This window comes from Protomyctophum bolini, assembly GCF_963924005.1.
Source record: "Protomyctophum bolini genome assembly, chromosome: 6".
Lineage (NCBI taxonomy): Eukaryota > Metazoa > Chordata > Actinopteri > Myctophiformes > Myctophidae > Protomyctophum > Protomyctophum bolini.
This window is the reverse complement of record NC_137867.1, coordinates 25,070,485-25,094,018: the sequence shown is the minus strand read 5'-3', so window position 1 is coordinate 25,094,018 and position 23,534 is coordinate 25,070,485. Positions and strand designations below refer to the sequence as shown.

The 23,534-nt window shown below is 44.0% G+C and overlaps 1 protein-coding gene across 1 annotated transcript; it reads left to right on the top strand.

Annotated features, from left to right (window-relative positions):
- Positions 1 to 16,503: 16,503 nt before the first annotated feature.
- On the top strand, positions 16,504 to 17,328 carry LOC308316954 (mitochondrial nicotinamide adenine dinucleotide transporter SLC25A51-like; the record flags this gene model as incomplete). The annotated part of the gene is made up of 1 exon (XM_080765745.1): positions 16,504 to 17,328. The coding sequence occupies one exon, from the start codon at positions 16,504 to 16,506 to the stop codon at positions 17,326 to 17,328; it is 825 nt and encodes a 274-aa protein (XP_080621871.1).
- Positions 17,329 to 23,534: the final 6,206 nt, after the last annotated feature.

Genomic DNA, 23,534 nt, shown 5'->3' with positions numbered 1-23,534 from the left:
AAGCTAATGGTGTTTGTGAAAGTGCTACTGTCTTTGAAGGCCGACAAAGCTTGCAGTCTAAGGAATAACAAGCCCTTGACTTGAATTTGCACAGTAAGCCTCCTTAACATTCCAGGGTTTTTTTTGTTTGTTGTTTCAATACCCCAACCACAGTTCTGATTCCAGCATATTTTCTATCTTGTAGAATTATTTTTGACAGATTTACAGATACATCCAGTCTCTAAATCCCCTCCCTTGCATTAAACCCTGTCACAGTGCCACACTGTTGAAGAGAGGAGGAGACACTAGAGGCAGTTGAGTTCCTGGTGTCAGGCCTTTCCCACCAGTGAAGGTCTGAGGCACAAGTTTGCTCTACTAATGGGAATATTGGATGACGCTTGGCAGCTAGACATTGCCGGTGGTCCGGGGTTCAACTCCCTGCAGTGCCCTGCTCAATGTGTTGTATTTACCGGAAAAATTGAGTGTTGCGGAGGATGAGAAACATTAGCAAATTGCGGAGTGTTGCGGAAAACTTTTGTGTTTTTTCGCAATTTCCGCAATTTCGCAATTCCGCAATTTCCGCCATTTCCATTTCCGCAATTTCCGCAATTGCGCAATTTTTCCGCAATTTCCAGAAAAAATTGTAAATTTGGTGCACTTTGAGATCAAAATTAAGAAGCTAGGTGGGGGGCACATGTGGCCAGTAGCCCATGTAAGGGATACATGAAAAAAAAAATCTTCTCCCTGTGACGAGGCCCCCTCAGTGGTTGAGGCCCTAGGCGACCGCCTAGTTCGCCTATGCCTAGAACCGGCCCTGCGGTGGAGAGCGTTCACTCAGGGCTGAAATCAACCCCATTTCCAATGTCAAGGGACTTCCAGGGAGGTGGGGGTGGGGGGGAGGGGGTAAAAATAATTATTTTCTGTTTTAACAGAAATAGTAAAAATCTTGCACTTATCGTGTTTAATGGAACGCAGAAATTAGATACAGCTTCTTTATTTTCTAGTTACATTACCATACAGGCTCCAAATGGTCTGTGCCCCAGTTCTGCACTCACATCCATGAGCTCCAATGGGTGGGATGCACCCTAACCCCTAGCTCCAGTCCATTCTCGGATTCCAGATTTGGACAATGGACGCTCAGCCCATATTAGGATAATGGAATTAAATTTCGAACAGATTTGTGCCTGAGCCGATCTATGCAAGGCTCACTCAGCTGCAGAGGCAAAGTGGCATATGGCATGTCATTATCCAACCCCCCCCCTTCCTCTGTCCAGGGCCAACAGGGTTCAGCAGTGCTTAAACAAACCCAAGGTTAGCAGTAGCTGGGAGGGGAGGATGGAGGCGTTTGGGGGGCTAGCCTCCACGCAGTCTCCGAGGGCCTCGGGACCACACCATGCATCTCAGGCTCTGGGGCCTGCTTTGAAAGCTGGGGCTGTTTGATGGAAGGGATTTGTTTTCTGTTGGATTATGCATGGTTGTGAACTTCTGCAGTGCCCTGGCTGGCTGAGGGGCCCCGTGCACTGTGACAGATCTCAGGAAAAAAGAGAGAGATAGAGGGAGGGATTTGGGGGTCAGAGAAGCCTCGAAGCATCAGTAATCAGGATAATTGCCACGTTCCTGGTGCTGGTTTCAGCCCTAGCTCTTTCAATTCGCTGTGGCTTCACAATCACAATGAATATCATCCTCTAAAACCACCATTGTCTTTCTCATCAAGCAACCAATTGGAGCCCTCGTTTTCCATAACATCAATAAACAGAACACAAGTTCTCAAGTTGAACTGTAGCTAAGCTTTGACAGTGCTTCACACTCAGTAACACCAATATTTTGTTAAGTAAGTAACCGATACATTGCAGCCTTCAAATAACACTTAAAGGAAGATTTCTCAGTGTTAAAAGATATTTCAAGGGCAATGAGACACTCAGATAACGATGATCTGAGGACAAAGTGGAGGGGAATCGACTTACTACTGGTCGTCAAGATCCCCTGGTAAATCCCAGTAAGTCCATGAAGACTTTAACCAGTGCAAAGGTCTAGTCCTGTATTACGCACTTTAACTGCTGTGAGCAGGAGGAGAGAGTGGACAGGTACTGTACAATTCAAAGGAGGGTTAGTGCTTTCACTCTCACAACACAGGATGGTGAGGAGAGAGAGGGATGGAAAAAATAAGGGCAGCTGCTCTCTCTGTAGAATCTTGGCGCTGTGTCTCTAACCTACAGATGACAGGGGGGTGCTGCCCCTTCCACTCTGCTTTGCCCAACCTCAGTCATGTCCCCTGGCTGCCCTTGGGCCCCTGGGGCTCTCATCTCAGAGTCCTCTTCTATACCCATTCTTAACCTCCACTGCCAACTGGAGAAGATAAAATCATAAGCATAGACCTCTCCATTTGGCTCCTATCTTGCAAGAAAATGCTTTAATCAATAATTCAGATGGTCCTGAGGAGGCTCTTATAGTTGACCCACCAGCCTTATATCTGTATTACACAATATCATTAAAGCATGCATTTGCTGTGGTTTGCAACAGAGTAAGAGCACAATGTATTATTATTATTATTATTATTATTTTAGTAGTGCCCCACAGTATACAACTGGATGAGTGGCATGTGGGTATCATTTGATATGGAAGTTTAGCTTACAGAAGGTAAGCTGCATCACACAAGAACATTGGGCTGTGCAGATAAGCTTTCCCTCAATGGTACAAACCCAGAGCTGCCTCCTCAGTACATAATAGCCGGTCATAAATTCAAGAGCTCATCTTGATATATATGATTATATAGATTTTTTAAATCTAAGAATACTTTACTCAATTGAAAATGCTCTCCGCCTCCAAATAATTTGTTTCCTGTGGTGGGTATATTGCTATAGTATCTGATCTCTACAAAAAAGTTTGGGGATTTTGCCTTTTTTAGTTTCCTTTATTTATTGACTGTGTGGCACTCCGAATGTTCTTGTAGACAAAACAGGGCTGATTCCAGAATGATATCAAACGCACCAATGCTGCCAAAGTCTGAGGGTGCTGCAACCTTGAGAAAATAATATATATGGAAATGGGAAATCTATAAAGCATCTCTTATTGTTCTCCCTGCAGTGTTGTTTTTATGTATCAAAATGATTTTGTCTCCTCAGGATCAAGAAAAAAAGAACACCTTGCCCCCACCCTTTTTTCCTCCTAAATGACAATAATATACAGATTTTAGATTTCAAAATAAGAAGTCTGAATAAAAAAAAAGCTGTAAAATCTAGGGGTTTTCAACTTTTTAATGTGCCTACAGCCAAGCATCCAAGTGATTGCTTACCCTCTACCCCTCTCCTGTTGTCCAGTTCCCCCGATCTCTCCACAACCACCATCTTCAATCTGCTGAAACTGCCACTGTACCTCCCCATCCTACCCTCATCCCAACTATCATAGTAGATATTGTTTTCTGTTTCCTGCTTGTTGTCAATCTCAGGACTGAAATGTATTTATTTTAATGTAGATGGGTGGTTTTAATTTGTTCACTTTTCACTGTACTATCGTTTGACAAAATTAAATAAAGCGGATGACTTCTATGCCTGTTTCATGTTATGGTACCATTCACACTTAGTACTCAATCTCAACTTGTTTTCTTTCTTTATCTCTCTCTCTCTTCCTCCCTCCTGGAGATGGTACATTGTACCATTCATCAAGATCCCATTCATAAATTACAGTAACAAAAAGATGTTAGGATTCGAAAGCTTTATGAAACATTCTGTGAAACATTGCCACTATGGTGGCATCTACATTCTTTTACAGCGTGGCTCTGCAGGAATCTATAGCCGTCTAGAAGAGGGTTAATTATGTAGAAGGGAGTTCCAACCTCTAGTCTATGGCAGGCCAGTCTGGTGCATCTCAGAGGCAGGACAGGTTACAGGAGGAAAGGAGGCAGTGGCACTGGAGCAACTCAGACAGTTTAAGCCCTTACTTTATTATCAGGGTGCAAGTAAAAAAGCGACAACGTTTCGAGGTATCAGTCACATCTTCGACAAAACAGGAAAGGGCGCACACCAGTGTTGGTGAGGTGCTGGCCTAAGGCAGTAAATAAGTAGAAAAGAGAAAAAGGCTGCACACACGTAGCCACGATGCTGCATATTTATTATTATCCAACGTTTCGACCTAGGAGGTTTGTGTGACTGGAGATAATATTGCAAACTGCAGGATCGATCAGCGATTGAATTTCTTGTGTGTTTATTATCACACACTATTTTCACATATTGTGAAGAAAAATTATAAAGCAAAACTAAAACCCAAACTATAGCATATTAAATATTGAACGATTTAAGAGCACTAACCCTAACCATGATACTGGACATGATACTGTCCAATGACCATGATACTGACCATGATGCTGCCATGATGCTGACCATGATACTGACTATGACTAACCATGATACAGACATGACAGACACTGACCATAATATAGAAATTATACTGACAATGATGCTGATAATGATACTGACATGATACTGATGATTTCAGCATCATGGTCAGTGTCATGGTCATTGGTCAGTATGTCACAGGGCTGTGTCACAGGCGCTAACCCAGGTGGGCACCTATAGTAAGTATAGTAAGTACCATACCAGTAAGACGCCTGAGGGCGAGAAGCGACCTCGCACTAAAGGGGGCGAGGTTGCATGCACGCATCCGCCTGGGTGACAGCATGACTGTTGGCAGTGTTGGGTGAGCGCTGGCACTTTGGCCTGGGAGGGTCAGATCAACATATGGAATGACATCTGTACTGGCCATATATGGATTGTGTCTTGAGTGTACAGGGTTTGATGAGGTCAGATCAACATATGGAATGTCAGAACAGGTCAGCTCCATATATAGAGATCTAACGGTGGCAGCGGGGGCAGTGTCTTGAGTGTACAGGGTTTGATGAGGGCCCAGTTTTCCCCGGCTGCCGGGCGCAGATGCACTAATAACTTTGGGGCAGGCGCGTCTAGAGTTTAAATGAACAGGTATCAGTAAAAAGGAAGACAGTCACATCGAAGAGGAAGGATGGATGGGGTGGATCAACATAGGCATGTCAGAACAGGTCAGCTCCATATATGGAGATCTAAGGGTTTGTTGCTGGCCAATATTGATGACATCAGGGATCGCCAGATATGGGCTTAATATTGACAAAATCACGAGATGTCACAAGGCATGACCATATATGGGGCGTGACCGACTGACTGTGAAATGCACAATTTCATAGTTAACTGGGCGGACCAACTGACGGGAAATGCACGATTTCATAGTTAACTGTGACCTGCAGTCGCAATGGGGTGCATACAAGTTTAGACCAGGGGGGCAGTCAGACAGATATTTTGTGAAGCCACTAAGGAAATGAAAGTTCATATAATGGCCTGTTGTGGCGCTGTCATTGGGCTCAAAAAAACCCATAGCCCCATAGAAGTCCATGTATTTGGGCCCAACTTCACCTAGACTGTATTACCTTAATAAACATGGTCATGAATACTTTTTGCTTCCAGTCACTAGTTTAAAGTCTCATTTCTAATGTCATAATATTCTTTTTGGAAAATTATGGTCCCATGTATAAAATAAATGACCATAAAGTCGCGCATGTTCTGAGGGGCGTGGCTACCGTTACAGTCTATGATAGGGATTCCCCTCCCACTCGAGTCAAAATAAAAACCAACGAAGAAGAAGGGGGGAAGTCCCGCCTCGTTGTCTGGGCCAGCCAATGGGCCAGGGCCCGGATCTTGAAAGATGGCTGCCTTAATACTCTATGGGCTGCCTCCACACATAGAGACAGGCTTCATTTTACGTTCATGTTAGACCCGCGGAACGCTTTGTCCATATTTTTTACAGTCTATGGTTTAGACTAGTCATTGGTTAGACATGGGTTAAGGTTAGGTTTAGTTGTGCTGCCCAGTGGGAGGTTAGGTTTAGGGTGAGGGTTTGAGATAGGTTGTAGTTGTAGTTGTAGGACTAATGACTAGTCTAAACCAAAAATTGTCTAAACTAAGTACTGCACCCGGCCGTCGCAATAAGAATGATAGGCACCATAGTAAGCAAGCACCTAGAACAGAGGTAAGCACCACAGAAAACAGGTCAGCACCAGTAAGCCCCACAGAAAACAGGTAAGCACACGTTTATTTTGCCATTGACTTGAATGCCGTCACAGGGTGGACTAGCCCCGCAAGCAGAACCCGAATGTAGTAAAGTTTCTGACACTTTGTTTACTTTACCCATTGGGTCCTGCTTCACGCTGGGCTGTCGCCAGTTACGCACAGACAAATACATGGTAAACACGCCATGAGACGGACTTCTGCGCGCTTTTACCATGTTTATTCATGTCTTGACATACGAATGTGCGAACTATAAGTACCTTACATACCATACCGACACATCTCCTGTGTCGCGGAAGCCGTTAAGTATTTTTAATCCATGATTGATTAAAAATGTCGCTTCTTCCTACCTTGTTTATTGACACCTCATTGTACCGCCTATCTGGCTAGCTAGTGGTGCTACAGCTATGACGGAGCAGATCAAAGGCAGGGACGTAGCCCGCAAAGCCAACCGCACATCGGGAGGCGGTACAATAAACGGTAAATAAACAAGAAGAAATCAAAGCGACATTTTTAATCAAACATGGATTAAAAATACTTAACGGCTTCCGCGACACAGGAGATTTTATCAGAGGTATGTAAGGTACTTATAGTTCGCACATCCGTAATCAAACACAATACAAAGCGCGGTAATAGCGAGCAGATCGAAGAAAGGTTGAGTTTTTTATATCCGCGTTCCAACAATCGCATTGGAAAATCTTAGCATGACCAGGGACCCTACGGGTCAGCCCGGTTCGGTTCGGATTGGGCTGACCCAGGGGGTTCCGAGAGGGGCTAAGGGTGGACATACACAAACCAACAAGTTGGAGCGCTTATCACCACTCAAAAGCATAGGAAAATAAAATGCATTACTCCTGGGTGAACAAGCTATAGGGTCTGATCCTTCGAATGATATTGTAAACCTACAGGATCGAGTGACCGCTGCAATGTGTGCCTTCAACTGCCTTGTATAGCTGATTGTCCAGGACAACATTAAGGCTCTTGGCCATTTGAAACTAAAACTAAAAAAGAACAATGAATCAACAGTGTGTGTGACAGAGAATTAAGCTGTTTACCTTACTCTGTTGAAGTTCAAACTGCTACAAACATTGTATTAGCAGTCAGAGTTAGGGTTCAACAATATAACAATAAAACACAGCAAAACAGTAGTGAACTATTCCAATTCTGGATTTATTAAGGCTCCAAAGGTATTACTTCATACAAAAACCTAACATTAAACATTTGATAGTGTGTTCAATAATATTTGACTAATGCATGTAAACTTGCCGAATACTGGACAACTCACCCCGGTGCTTGCCCGTTTGTCCTCCCGGAATCTTCACCAGTGAGGGGGATAACTTTGTAATATGCTATTGGCTGTTTGTATTCTTTTTGGAAAAATATAAAAAGATACTTTTTTTTATAAGGTTTTTTCCACTCAAATGGTACCTCGTCACACACACACACACACACACACACACACACACACACACACACACACACACACACACACACACACACTGTGGCACCTTCACAAGCCCAATGTTGAGTCCCTTTCCTCTATTCTTCCCTCATTCCCAACCCCTACCCACCTAAAACATCAGATAAGCCCCAGACTGATGAGCCAGCCGCCTCCACCAGAGCGTGTGGAACAGGGAGACTGCACACTGATTTCATACACGCTCACTCAGACAGAAAAGGGGATCTGTGGAGCAGAAACACTTCTCTTATTAGCAAAACTCATTCACCTGCACGGCACATTGAGTCCCTGGCAATTTCACAATAAATCACGAGAGTTGCCTATGGAAGCCGGGCAGCCGGCAGCAGGCTGATGCTCTGCCATGGCCCTGCCCTCGGCTGTCAGTTTAGACACTCTGAATCATTTCAGGTTCAGCTACCTCGTCTCATCTCAGATGAACTGAAAGGTCATCTCACAAGCCTCATAACCAACGATACATCCCTGACTGTACCCTCCTCTCCCAATGCCGGGTTGCTCGTTCCACTCAGAAATGTCACATGTCGGTGAGCTATTTCACTGGTAATCATGAAATGATTTTCAGGGAATTATTTCAAAGCTAAAAATAATTAACACCACCTTGTGAGGGTGCTTCAACCTTTGAGAGAGAGTCAGACAGTTTCTCTGAGAGACATGCCTACCTCTCCTATTTAGTTAAGAGAATATGGCTCAGTGATGGAGCCTGTGTACATGTAGCCTACTACTACACACGCACGCATGCACGCAGGCACACCTTGCATGGTTGTTGCTTGGTGTGTTAAGACAAACATATAGGAAGCACACACACACACACACACACACACACACACACACACACACACACACACACACACACACACACAGCAAGCAATAAAACCGTTCTGTTAACAGCTTATGCTTCCTGTGGAAGTGTGCGGTTCCAGAGTTGCTGACGGTGACACTCGCGGGCCCCAGTCCTGCCCTACTTAAGAGGCTGCAGGGAGGAGAGCAGGCCAAGTCGTCAGCAGCACTAGGTGCTCACTGCTTAGATAAACCTGGAGGATTATAGTGGCCCAGTTAAACTTGGGGCAAAGAGGATTAGCATCTTCTGTGAGGTGGCAAGAGATTCCCTGTGTCCTTCAGCACTACTGGCCTTATAGAGAGCGAGGGGGGTAGGGGTTTGAGGGGTTTGTCACGAATGATTGGAAATCAGAACTGTTACTTACTGTAGCAAAGAGGAGAAAGTTCAAGCGTAATGGTGAAAGATGGAAGGCAACAACATAGGCTAGCCTACTGTAATAATTATAGAAATCTGTTGCCAGCTTGTGCCTCATTAAGGAAAGCAAAGTGTTTGAATAAAGTCAGTGAAACTGAAACCTTATTAATCTAAAAAAAAAAAAACGTATTTCACTAAAATGTGTGACATATTACTTTAATAGACATTTGAATGTCTCATTTGTAAACAAATACCTAAAAAGGATTATGTACAAAATAAGTCTTCTGTTTGGCTTTTGTCATGCAACAATGTGAGTAGCCTACAGCAGAGCAATTTAAACCTCTGCAGCCATCAGCAGGCCAAAGAAGGAACTGCAAATAGTAGGACCTAGTCTACAAATGGAGAGGGTCTTCATATCATTGTTCAGCTTTCAGAGGTCTGACTTGCGCTAGCTGAAAGTGCAAAAGTTGAAACTTGAAAGTGAATTACGCCGACAATACTGTGTGTTGTATATAATTTAATATAAGTGCTACTATACTAATACTGTAACTTTTGCAGACAATCCAACAATGAAGCCCTCTCCCTCTCAGTCTGTCGTGCGTGCGTGTGTGCGCGCGCGCATGCGTGCAGCTTGTAAATCCACACAGCTGTGATCCATGATTCACTCTGACGGACCAATGACCGACGGTCTAGATCCGGATACAGTAGGCGGGGCTTATGATTTAAAATGGAGCCGCACGCGGTGCATGCATAGCAGATTGTTTCGGTCGTAGCTGCTGAGGTAAGGATTGTTTGAGAACCGCATGTTTTTTTGCCAACATTAACGCTGTTATTGTTTAAACATTAGTGTTGTCAAGACTGTTGTTTATTGTGACTCTAAAAGGACAACAATATGAGGAATGTGTTGGTACTTTTTGAGACACAAACAAATAAACTAAAACAGGTGGAAAGTAAATAATTACATACTGTGGACAATATGTTGTACTTTTATATTCTATAATCTATTATTTGGACACTTTACTAGTTTTGTAGATTTGGATTATTTAAAAATATATATCCTTTTGGCTACATTGCAATTTACCACTGGGCTACAACAACCACTATTTGGCCATTTGGAAGTAGCTGATCTACAATCTCACAATGCATTGTAATGCAATGCATTGTGATATTGTAGATCTGTTATTCAGATTTTTCTTTCAAACAATTTGAAATGGGTCATTCTGTGTAATGAGTACATTTGGACATTTTTTTAAGTACATTTTGATGCCATACCCTTTTACTTTAGTACATAATGGTAACACAAGTTGAAACTGTGACTCAGACACATTCATAAGATTAAGCTAAACTAAATGTCTCTCTGCTGGTTGGAAAAATCAAATGTACAAACTCAGAATTAAAAAGTAGCAGATCTACTGCAAGCCCATTTCTACCATACAGGGCAACTTTAAAGGGCCACTTCACCCCTTGTGCAACCAGATCTTGAATGATTTTTGCTTCCCTGGTCAATTGGTGATGACGTGCGTGTGTGGTGATCAGAGGAAGTTTTGGTAAATTCAGTCCAGCTGTCATTCCGGACCCCTTTGCCCGGCGAAAGGTGCTGTGGAGATATTTGACTAAATACACGTTTTGTGCTGGAGACAATATCTCACTCTACGTCTTTGGAATTATTTAATGGGCGAGTACAAACTGAGCATTTATCACATTTATGCCGCGCATGTTGCGCCGCAACCAGAAGCAATGCGGGGTGTTCTCTGTGTTTGTGTATACAGGAATTTATGATAGTATATGAATGATCAGACATTCTAGGGCTAGACTAATTGTATGCATTAATTGCATTTATACATTAAAGTGACACTTCACCCCTTTCGCAAGCGGATCTTATTTTAATGAGGTTTGGGAGATCAAACACTTTCCTGGTGATTTTATGTGGGCTATATGAGTTTTTAGATATTTTGGTATTTTAAAGTGTCCAGGGAAGTGGAAAAAACATAGTACACATAAAACCCCAGGAAAGTGTGTAATAATGGTGACACAGCCCTGTCAGTGACTGTTATGACTTCCAAAATGTCATCCTGTAGGCCGACAACTAATTATTTTCTTTCCCCTGCCATTTCAGAAAGTGAAGCTGACTGGAGGTGTGAACTCTATGCTGTTGCCACTGCTGGGTGAACTCTATGCTGTTGCCACTGCTGGGTGCTGTGCTGCAGTGAAGGTTAGTTAACTGTCTGATTCCTGCTGCTTGTTTAAGCACTTTATGAGCATGACAAAATAAAATTCTTGGTTTATGTCTGAGGAGTTTTCCTTACGGTATTTGTGGAGTGAGTCTTCCGGTTTTCAATTGTATAAAGACATAATCATGACATAATCATGGCTATCATTTATAGTCATGATTCAAATTGAGTGTGTAGGTTCTCTTGCCGCAGGAGGTCGGCAAGAGTATAAGTTTAAAACATATTTAGCAAAATTTAAACTGAATGATTTGCACCTGTAAATTATAAAACAAAAACTAAGGCACTGGTGTGGTACTACTGGTTTACCAGAACGGGGTTCAACTCCCTGCGGTGCCCTCAATTTGTTGTATTTACATGCTCATTGTGTTGCCTTTTCATAGATGATAACCCCCAGGTTCTTTACTATTTGTACTCCCTACAGTTGGGTTACAAGTCTATTTAGGGACTAATCCCGAAGGGACTCTTGGTCCCTTATTTTTCTCTTCTCCTTCCACCAAAAATGTCACTTCTGGCTAAACTGTGCTGTCCGGTTTTCGTGAAACTTGGCAATATGGTAGCCCTCGACTTTTTTTTTTTTTTTGCTCCCAATTCCAATCATTTGAAAATGACGCTTGGCCCTGCTTTCTGATACCCCATCTGATCGGGACAACCTAGAGGGCAATGCCAAACGGTGAGGACGCAAAGCCCACAACCATTGGCCAATGGGTGGCGCTATAGCACTCAACTGATAATTCAAACTTTAACCGGGCATAGCTCATGAACCGCTTGACCATGAGCAATAAAACATTGATACCCATGTGTAGGGATGGATATATGGATCCGATAAGCTTATTGAGTACCCGTTATCAAGCTTTGGGCTTATCGAGCTTGTTGAGCATAGTGGCCAGTCATGTTTAAATAATCAAGACAAGAGGCGATCAATACATAAATGCCAACCAGCACTATCCGGGTAAACACAATTACGCTTTTAAAGTGGCGGCACATATTAACCTGTTAACAGTTTCTTTAATATAATATTGGCTTCCTTCTGCCCTAGTATAAGATACTGGTTCTGTTCAGAGTTGTCTTTCCACAAAATAATAGAAATTGCTCAATAGTGGGCTCGATAAGAACCCGGCTCGATGAGCCTGATCGTTATCAATAAACATTAACGAGCTCCGTCCCTCCCTGTGTGTCTCCTCTTGCCTCACTTTCGTATTCTGACTTTTGTATCTGAATTGTATCTCTCCTCCTGTATCTTTGCTCAAAATGCCTAAACATTTCTATACGAAAATTAAACAAAATGACTGGGTTTACTATATTTACTACAAACTGTAGTCATGTCCGAACCTGGGTTTTACATGTATAACAATCTTTATTAAAGTAAATACTCAGTGGGTTATAGAATAAGGCAAAACAGTAAACTATGACAAGACATTTCATATATGCAAAGCACTTAAACACAATTAAACTCCCTTCACATAATAAAACCTTTCTCTATAAAATACTAGCCTCTATTACGTGTACACAATATGCAACAGTGGTTGTGCAATTAACTCGCCCTGGCGGCGTGACTACGCCGAGGGGTTGGGTGGAGGGGTTCTCTTCTCACCCTTTTTACTTGTCGGGTGACCTTTGTCATAGAGGTTTTTAAATCTAGTCTTGACTCTGCAGTGCGTGTCCCCCCCGAGGACAGATGCCGGGAGAAGGTGCGCGGGACTTAAACGCCTTGCCTCCTATTGTAACTTTTGATATTCAGGACGAAACATTTTTGTAAACTATGAACACACTGTTCTGTTAAGATTGTAGGGATCGATGAGTTCTTTGAGATATTGTGGTGCCTGACCATTGTGAGCTTTATAGGTGAGGAGGATTTTGAACTGTATTCTGTATTTAACCGGGAGCCAGTGTAGAGAGGCCAGTGATGGTTCTGATCACATGGTTCTCGGACCCCTAGGGGTTCCTCGTTACTACAGAAGAGTTCAAAATCTTTGATTGCAATTTTTTTCATTTAATATTCATTCATTATTATATTAACCCTAGAATTTAATTTAAGAGGATTTGAAGAAGAAAATTACTAGAGCGTCGCAGTCCCACCCCCTTTCATGACTATGCCCAGGAAATGAATCCCAATGCATCCCAGACATTTCAAAAAGTATTTAAAGATCCAAGTGTCGTACGAAGCCGAGTCGTGACATCATGACAACAAACACAATATTTTCGACCAAACAAATGATTACAAAGAACCAGAACGGGGTTCAAGTCTCTGCAGTGCTCTGCTCAATTTGTTGTATTTACATGGTTTATTTAAATTTTCTGCTCATTGTGTTGCCTTTTCATAGATGAAAACCCCAAGGTTCTCTTCTGTGTTTGTATACTCTCTACAGTTGGGTTCCCAAGTACTATTTATTCCATATGATTTCTGTTCACTAGACCCAGAACAAAATGAGCGTCTCTATGAGTCTATGAGGAAAATGAACAGATTTATTTTCCGGGTCTCTCGAGGAGGTGGGATTGCGACGCTAGTCTATTGTATGCCGTGCTGTTTGAGGATTTGAAAAAAAGATGATGACTGATGGGTAATTCGGGACTCATTTGTAGATCTGTTGTTTTGTGAATGAATTTACATGTTCCCAGTTACATATGCCCTATGACTTATATTTCATGTCACCCTGTTCCACTAAGTTTTCATCTGTGTCCCACTGATATTCATATCATGGATGTCTCTGCACTGATGTTCGTATCATGGCTGTCTCTGCCCCGTGAGATATCTCCTGTATGCAACATGTGACATCTTGCATTATCTGCCCCTCTGTGAAAAACATGTTTTTGCCCTTGGTGTTTGACACGTTGGTCTGTGTAACGATTACAATATGCTATATTATATTAACCGTGTCCATTTTGGACATGGTGAGAGATCTTTTCAACGCTGTCCGGACCTACCATTTTCTCTCCCGGTGTAATGGGTAATATATCTAATGGAAAATCCTTCTAGCTCTGCTTGTCTCACTTCTCTTCCTTGTGTCTATCAAATTCATTCTAAGGTATTCTGGTTTACTCTGAAAATGCTCTTACTTTTACTCATTTTAGTATTGTAGTTGTTCCTCTAAAGTATTTTTCCTTAAAAGGTATTATCGGATTACATTATTAATATAGGATTACAAGTATAACATTAAGGATAAAGTTTAATATTCACTTGTTTAAAAGGTTTTACAGTCCTTTACATTAGATATTTTCTGACTTGAGTACTTTTACTCTATTACATTCTCACAATTCTCCTGTACCAGGGTCTCCTCAAGTCCCGACTATTTATTAGTGTTGTATCCCTTAGAAATACATAACAATGACGTTTTTCATGGTTTTGCAGGATTTGAGAACAAGATGAAAATAATGGACCTGTAAATTACAACAAAACAAACTAAGGCACTGGTGTGGTACTCCTGGTTTACCAGAACGGGGTTCAAGTCCCTGCAGTGCTCTGCTCAATTTGTTGTATTTACATGGTATATTTAAATGTTCTGCATGAATGGAGTTTCATCTAGAAACTCCATTCACACTTTTTATTATTCTGCTTAATGTGGAGACACATGCTGGAACTTTTTACGTTGAAATGTTTTGTAGTTTCTTAGTTATTTAACTTAAACGCCCAATGCACGCCCAATGCATTCTCTATGGCAATAGCACAAACTTTGGCATGCTACTAGTCCTACATACTTAAACCTACCAAACCCATTCTAGCCTACTTAGGTTCATCTTACGGTGGACATGTTTGCCTGAAATTGAATCTTTGAAAGGTGTCATAGTTTTACAAATATAGTGCTTTCAAATTTGAGACTTTTATAATGGGGCTCAATGGCAGATTTTGGCACGTCAAAAAATCACTTTCACCTAGAAACTCCATTCACACTTTTTATTATTCGGCTTACTGTGGAGACACATGCTGGAACTTTTTACTTTGAAATGTTTTGTAGTTTCTGAGTTATTTAACTTAAATGCCCAATGCATTCTCTATGGCAATAGCACAAACTTTGCTATGCTACTATAGTCCTACATACAAAATGATGAAAAACGAGGATAAAATAAAAATCAAAAATTATTATTTTTTCAAATCCTCAGAAATGATGAAAAACGGCGTGCTATAGTATGCCGTACGATATGGGCTATAGCCCATGGTCCAAAATGATGAAAAACGAGGATGAAAAAAAATTCAAAAAACGATGGGCCCATCGTTTTTTATTTTTTAATTTTTTTCAAATCCTCAAAAATGTTGAAAAACGGCGTGCATATCGTATGCCATACGATATGGGCTATGATCCAAAATGATGAAAAACGAGGAATTTTATTTTTTCAAAAATTCAAAAAGCCCCTCCTAGTCAACATGTCACGAGCCCCTCCTAGTCAACATGTCACGAGCCCCTCCTAGTCAACATGTCACGAGCCCCTCCTAGTCAACATGTCACGAGCCCCTCCTAGTCAACATGTCACCGAGCCCCTCCTAGTCAACATGTCACGAGCCCCTCCTAGTCAACATGTCACAAGCCCCTCCTAGTCAACATGTCACGAGCCCCTCCTAGTCAACATGTCACGAGCCCCTCCTAGTCAACATGTCACCGAGCCCCTCCTAGTCAACATGTCACGAACCCCTCCTAGTCAACATGTCACGAGCCCCTCCTAGTCAACATGTCACGAGCCCCTCCTAGTCAACATGTCACAAGCCCCTCCTAGTCAACATGTCACGAGCCCCTCCTAGTCAACATGTCACCGAGCCCCTCCTATAGAGCTTTTGTCCCAACACGTCTCAATATTTGCCATTGACAATGAAAGGAGAAGTTAGGTCAAATGTCTGCCAAATATGACGTAAATCTTGTCCCCACACGTCTCATATTTGCTATTAACAATGAATAGAGAAATTAGGTCAAATGTCCGCCAAATATGACGTCAATTTAACCAACCAATCACATAAATTCAGTTGTTCATGATATGATGTATGATGATGTATAATATAATATGTATTATAATATATATATTATACTTCTAATGTAAAGTATAATAAGAGTGCCCCTCACTCCACACAGGTGTGACCTTTAACTTCAGTTCTGCGTTTAACATTATTATTTCATAGACTTTGGCAAACAAACTGGCAGTAATTGGCATATACCTGTCCTGGACTTTTTAATCAACAGGCCACAGACTGCCAGAATCCACTACATATCCCATCATCCTCAACAGTAGTTTCCCCAGGGTGCATCCTGAGCATCCTACTGTCCACTTAGACACGACATACTGTATGGATCCATATATGGACAAGTGTTTCAACCAATCAGCTTGGGCAGAGTTCTGGGATCCATATATGGGCATACAAAGCAGTCAGACACATAGTCACATTTAACTGTGAGATTTTTGTTCATGATTAGCATAAACCATTACAAAAAGCTATCTAACAGTATTTCTGAAATGCCCCCCTCTCCCACGGAGTGAAGTTACTGAGGTACGTGCGCACCAGTGCTGGAGGCTTAGGCTGTAGCCTTTCGATCCTCCCATATAGCGGTTACCACCATGGACCCTGGGAAGCACTACATCTGTGGCTCCATCGCATGTCTCATCAACATTGTGGTGACCTTCCCCATCCAGAAGGTGATGTTCCGCCAGCAGCTTCATGGCGTGCTCGCCATGGAGGCCGCGAAGCAGCTGCAAAGAGAAGGGCTTAGGAACCTATACCGAGGCCTTCTCCCGCCATTGTTCCAGAAGAGCAGCAGCGGGGCCATCATGTTCGGCATGTACAAGGACTTCTCCAGAGTGCTGTTGGACCGAGCGGACGGTAGCGGTGTACCGGAGCTGGCCACGCAGAGTTTTGCTGCAGCACTGGCAGGAACCGCAGAGGCCACTTTGATGCCATTTGAGCGCGTGCAGACTCTCCTCCAAGACCACCGGCAACGTGCCAGCTTCAAAAACACATTCCACACATTCCGGATACTCCTGACCAAGTACGGGGTCAGCGAGTGCTACCGCGGCCTGATCCCAGTCCTGCTCCGCAACGGTCTCAGCAACGTGCTTTTCTTCGGGGCCCGGGGACCCATGAAAGAGCAGCTACCAGAGGCAACCAGCCAGATGGGCCACTGGATCAACGACTTTATGTGCGGAGGGGCTTTGGGGGCATCCCTCGGGATCATGTTCTACCCATTAAACGTGGTGAAGTCGCAGGCACAGGTCCAGGTGGGCGGGGCCTTCCGACCCTTCGGTGAGGTGCTGATGACGGTGTGGAGAGACAGGGGGCGAAGTGTTGCCAAGATGTTCCGAGGAGCCCACCTCAACTTTCATCGCTCGCTACTCTCCTGGGGCATTATCAACGCCACCTATGAGCTTCTACTGAAGGTCATATGAGATTCGTTGAACAGAATAGAAGTTCCATAACGTGGGTTTAATGCTATAAGAGTAAGCTGAAAAGTATGTTTGGGGATTTATATGGCCCCTTTGTTGAGAAGACATGGATGTATGAGTCTGAGTTACCTGCTGACCTGCAGTAGTCTACTGTTACTGTACTAATAATAATAATAATACATTTTATTTATAAGGCGCCTTTCAGGGCACTCAAGGTCACCGTACAGGTTAAAAACAGTACAAAAACACAGTTAAAAGCAGAACAAAACACAGCTTGCAGCAGAAGACACAGGTCACGCAGAGTCATAAGCCTGCCTAAACAGGTGGGTTTTGAGTACTACTACAGTATTTACAGTATTTACAGTATTGCTTTCCATTTACTCCTCTGGTCATTTAACTGGACATAGAAGCGCCTGTTGTCGAGGAGGCTTTTCCTGACCATGCGGTGTTGGACAGTGTCGTAGGCAGCAGAGAGATCTCTGAATGCTGCTCCAGTTATTTGTTTTCCCTCAAACCCATCCTCAATGTGTTGGGTGAGGTTGAGCACAGGAGCGGCCGGGACGGAAACCAGCTTGGTCTTTAGTCAGCTTGGTATGTATCTATGTGTCATGATCCGTGACCTGTTCTGTCACCCTGATGTGTTTCCCTAATTGCGAACGCAGTGAGCACTTACTATGAGACCTAGCAGATCATGTCTGTGTGTGTCTGTCTGTCTGTCCGTGTGTCTGTCCCGCTATCCAAATATGGAGTGTGTTGCATCAGCAATCACTCAGCTCCATATATGGGCACAAAAGGGGCCAGGTCCACTCAGCTCCATATATGGGCACAAAAGGGGCCAGTGATTTGTTTGTTGTGGACCTTGGTGTTTGTTGTGGACCTACTTTGAAGTACCAACGAACTGGCCGGATGCATGGAGAATCGGGATGACTGGAAACGACGATGGAGGGCTCGTCTGAGGACGGCCTAGAGAGATCTAGTGTCTCTTGGTTTCCTGTGTTGCCCATGTTTACCTGCCTTGTCTAACCCTGTGATTAGTGTGTGTGTGTGTGTGTGTGTGTGTGTGTGTGTGTGTGTGTGTGTGTGTGTGTGTGTGTGTGTGACAGACACTGATTACACACCGTCTGTCTGTAGCAAGAAGGTAACTAAATGTTAAACTTAAACCTTTATGTAACCCAGCCAACATGGCAACCCGCAAATGGCAACCCATGTCAACTGTCAATCAAGGCAGTATAAAGGTGACATCAGTTCCTACACTCCTCACTCCCACCTCATGCAAGATGGCCGAAATGTTTGGCATGGCATGGCATGGCATGGCATGGCATGGCATGGCATGGCATGGCATGGCATGGCATGGCATGGCATGGCATGGCATGGCAGCAAGCAGCAAGCAGCAGCAGCAGCAACAGCAACAGCAACAACAACAACAACAGGTTCCTGTTCACTGTGACAGTCCTTGGTTACTCTACGGTGAGTTATATAGGCTTGGTGTCTTAACTTGGATCAACTGGTTAACTGTTTGTTTATATTGAAAGTATTTGATTTATGATTTATGTTTGACCTTTTGGTTTAATAATTAATATTGGTGTATTATATTATAATATATATATATATATAAAAATACCTTGAATTTTATTTTCCAAAAGCATGCATGTAATGATATAAACTGTTAATAGAAAAATGATTAAAGATTCGATACTGATCACATCGAACTCTTTACTCATTTAATAGTTTTATTTTTATTTGTTTGAAATGATTGTTTGGGGAACTTGATCTGTGAATGAATGCCACTGAGGAGTTGTGTTTTATAACAAGCGTTAAGGTAACAATATGGCTCATAGTGTCTTTTTCACAATGGCTTTCAAACTCTTGCATTTCAAGATCTCCTCTTAACTCTTGAGACAGTGTACAAATGGACAGGGTCCATTTGGTTCCATTTGTACGCTCTCAGAGCTGTAAGGGTTCATTTGGTTAAACATGTTACAGTCAGAGTTACAGACCTGTCAGGGTAAAATTGGTATTGTCACAAACTCACAATACAATGTTGGGCTTAAAGTTAATTCAAAGCTGAGGGAAAAACATATTTCAAAAGTTGGGGGGAAAATGTATATTAAAGTAACCTTGGGGGAGGGATGTTAAGTTGTAAAATGTGGGTTGTGGGGGCTGACAAGGCATACAGCCACATGTGTTTCTAATGTGATGTAGGCCTACATAACACTAATGACATACTTATCTTTTCTCTTCAGAGTCACGAGACCAGTGGTGTAGGCAGCACCAAGCCCTGGGCCCTGAGACGAGCCATCTCCGTGGGCCCCATCCCCACCAATTTAGTCTTCCGAGGACCCCTACCCTGGAGCCCATGTAAAGTTTCCCAGTTCGATGCCCCCCTGCACAAGACATTGAGGTAGGAACTGTATGCTATAGCTGCTGCTGGGAAGAGCTGCTTGCTGCGCAGTGAGTACAAATCTTGTTTATTGTCCTTTGCTGTCGCTGGTGTGGTTCTGCAGGGTACTGATGGTGTTTCTCTCGTTTACGGTTGCGTCGGGCTGCCTGCTGTTGCGCTCGTTTGCGTTGCGTCTTTTGCGTCGACTGCCACAAATTCGTCCGGTTCCGTCATTTCACCATTTCCCCTAACTTGTGGACACCGCCTGTCATTTGCAGAAGGACGTGATGGTTCACGTTAACTGGTAAGGATCTGTTTTTGTATTCTTTGCTGCTGGTAGGGTAGGGCTTCTACAAGGGTAGGTTTTTGCGTTGCATCGCAAACAAAGCACTTTGGCACAGGCATGGAGCTCCTGGTTTACTGGGATGGGGTTCGATTCCCTGCTGCGCCCTGCTTACATTTAATCTGTTAAACGAGCATCCTTGGGCGCAAAAAAATTAATCTTTTAGCACAATAGAGCTTTAACCTATGACCGTATCTATAAAGATGACTAATCTTGTATGTATTTAGTATACAGAATACAGATATTGGTCAGATATAATTTCATAGTCTATGGCAATAGCACAAACTTTGGCATGCTACTAGTCCTACATATACTTAAACCTACCAACCACATTCTAGCCTACTTAGGTTCATCTTACGGTGGACATGTTTGCCTGAAAAGGAATCTTTGAAATGTTTCATAGTTTTAGAAATATAGTGCTTTAAAATTTGAGACATTTAACATGGGGCTCAATGGCAGACATTGGCACGTCAAAGATCACTTTCACCTAGAAACTCCATTCACACTTTTTATTATTCAGCTTACTGTGGAGACACATGCTGGAGTTATTTAACTTAAACTCCCAATGCATTCTCTATGGCAATAGCACAAACTTTGGCATGCTATACTAGACCTACATACTTGAAAAACGGCGTGCTATAGTATGCCGTACGCTATGGTCCAAAATGATGAAAAACAAGGATTAAAAAAAAATCTAAAATGAAAAAAACGATGGGCTATACCTATAACCCATTGTTTTTTTTTTATATTATGAAAAACGGCGTGCTATAGTATGCCGTACGATATGGGCTATAGCCCATATCGTACGGCAAAATGATGAAAAACGAGGATAAAAAAAGATTCAAAAAACGATGGGCTATAACCCATCGTTTTTTTTATTTTTGAAGAAAAAAAAAGTCAGTTTTTCATCATTTTTGACCATGGGCTATAGCCCATATCGTACGGCATACTAGAGCACGCCGTTTTTCATCATTTTTGAGGATTTAAAAAAAACCGATGGGTTATAGCCCATGTTTATTGAAATTTTGAAAAAGAAAGTTATCCTCGTTTCTCATCATTTTGGACCATGGGCTATAGCCCATATCGTACGGTTTCATGAAACACAGGAAATTATGTTGTAATCCAAAGTGCAGTGGACTCTTCATGGCAGGGGCGTCCTCCTCCCTGAGCCAAGCTTGCGCCTGACCGCATACCTGTTGTGTAGGATTGATGTTGGTAATCGAAGCAGAGAGACACTGTGGGTTTTCAGATGAGCGGTGACATCATTTGGGTCATCAGGTGGGCAGGCCCTCCTTCTTGGGTGTTTCGCTGACTGGCCCACGACACCTCCAGAGGGTTCAGCAGTGAATCCCAGCGTCCCAGGTTCACTCCCTACTAGATGTCACTGACTCATCTGAAGTGGGGTCCTTTTTCTTCATCCACAGCCACTGACTCCCCTTTTCAGCAGCCCTGGAGAGGTCCTTGACCACCTGCCGGTGGGCCTTCCCTCGTACTCCCATCTCCCTGAGTAGCTTAGATGTTGAGGTAGCTACGAACCCTCTGCAACCTACTTCCACTGGGCAGACCTTCGCTTTCCAGCCTTGTTGTTGAGCATCTGCTGCGAGATCGGCGTACCTCAGCATCTTCCGCTCGTAGGCCTCCTCCACTGCACCCTCCCAGGGCACAGTGAGTTTGATGATGAAGACGAGCTTGAGCGAGTCTGACCACAGAACCAGGTCTGGTCGCAGGTTGGTGGATACGATCTCAGCTGGGAAGCAGAGTTTTGTGTCCAGGTCTGCCAGCATCTTCCAGTCCCGTGCTCTGCCAAGCTGCCCGGTGTCTGGTTTTGCGGTGGTGCTGCTTGCTTTACCCTTGCCCTCCTGAACAAATGGTGTTGGCTGCCAACGGGATGACGGGGGAGGAAGGGAGTTCACGCTTGTCCGGCGACTTTCCAGCACTGCTGCAAGACACTTTAGCACCTGGTTGTGCCGCCAGGTGTAACGACCTTGGGTGAGGCTGGTCTTGCATCCCACTAAGATGTGCTTCAGTGTTGCTAGACTTGGACATAGAGGGCACGTGGGGTCTTCACCATACCACTGGCTTAGGTTGGCAGGAGAAGGTAAGACGTCGTAGGCAGCCCTGATGGTGAAGCTCGCCCTGAATGCCTCCATCTCCCACAGATCTTTCCAGGAGATCTTCCTCTTCTCCACTCCTTCCCATGCCATCCACTGCCCTTGCTTTGCCTGCGCAACAGAATTTGCGCGCCTTCCTGTTTCCTCTTCCTGACGTACCTCCTGGACCACCAGCTTGCGTCTCTGAGATGGGTTGGCCTTGCTCCAGGCCGGTGTACTGGCCCCAAGGCCGAGACCACTCCTCCCCTCTTGTACTCGGCCCACGATGTCCCTGTGTCTGAGTGTTGCCTTTGCCTGCTCAGTTGCGACCAATGGGGTCCACTTCCTCCCAGTGGCCAGGATGGGGGCAGCTTGGGCTACAAATGGATCGTTTGAATCCAGGAGCATCATCTCCAGTCTTACTTTGGCGCACTTGTACTCCTCTGCCAGACTGGAAATGGGTAGGTGTAACATCCCTTTTCCATAGAGCCCAATGCTGCTGAGGCACCTGGGAAGGCTGAGCCACTTCCTTACATATGAGTTGACCAGTCTCTCCAGCTTTTCCACCTTTGAGAGCGGGACTTCATAGAGTGTTAGTGGCCACAGGAGACGAGGAAGTAGTCCGTACTGCATGCACCAGAGTTTCAGCTTGCCAGGAAGCAGGGTTTTATCGATGTTTTCCAGGCCAATGACTACCTCCTTCCTGAGCTGCTCTACTTGCTCTTTGTCTTTGAGGGAGGCGTCATACCAGCGACCTAGGCTTTTCACAGGCTTCTCGGTGACCGTTGGAATGGGTTCCTCGCCAATGTGGAAGCGGTGGTCTACCAGCTTCCCCTTGACTATGGAGATGCTTCTGGACTTGGACGGCTTGATCTTCATGCGGGCCAGCTCAATGTTTTCCTGGAGCTTTCCCAGTAGCCGTACAGTGCAAGCCTTGGTCATGGTGAGTGTTGTGAGGTCGTCCATGTAGGCTCTAATCGGCGGCAGCCTCAGGCCAGGTTTTATTCGCTGTCCTCCAACCACCCATCGAGAGGCCCTGATGATGACCTCCATGGCCAGGGTGAAGGCTAGTGGGGAGATGGTGCAGCCGGCCATGATTCCCACTTCCAGATGCTGCCATGATGTAGTAAACTCTGTTGTTGTCACACAGAGCTGTACATCCTGGAACTAGGCCTTGACAAGTGATGTGAGAGCTGGTGGGACCCTGAAGTACTTGAAGGCTGTCCACAGGAGGTTGTGAGGAACTGAGCCAAAAGCGTTGGCGAGGTCCAGAAACACCACGTGGAGGTCTGTTTTCTCCCTCTTGGCGACCTGGATCTGATGCCAGATCACACTGGCGTGTTCCACACACCCTGAGAAGCCCGAGATACCTGCTTTCTGGATTGACGTGTCAATC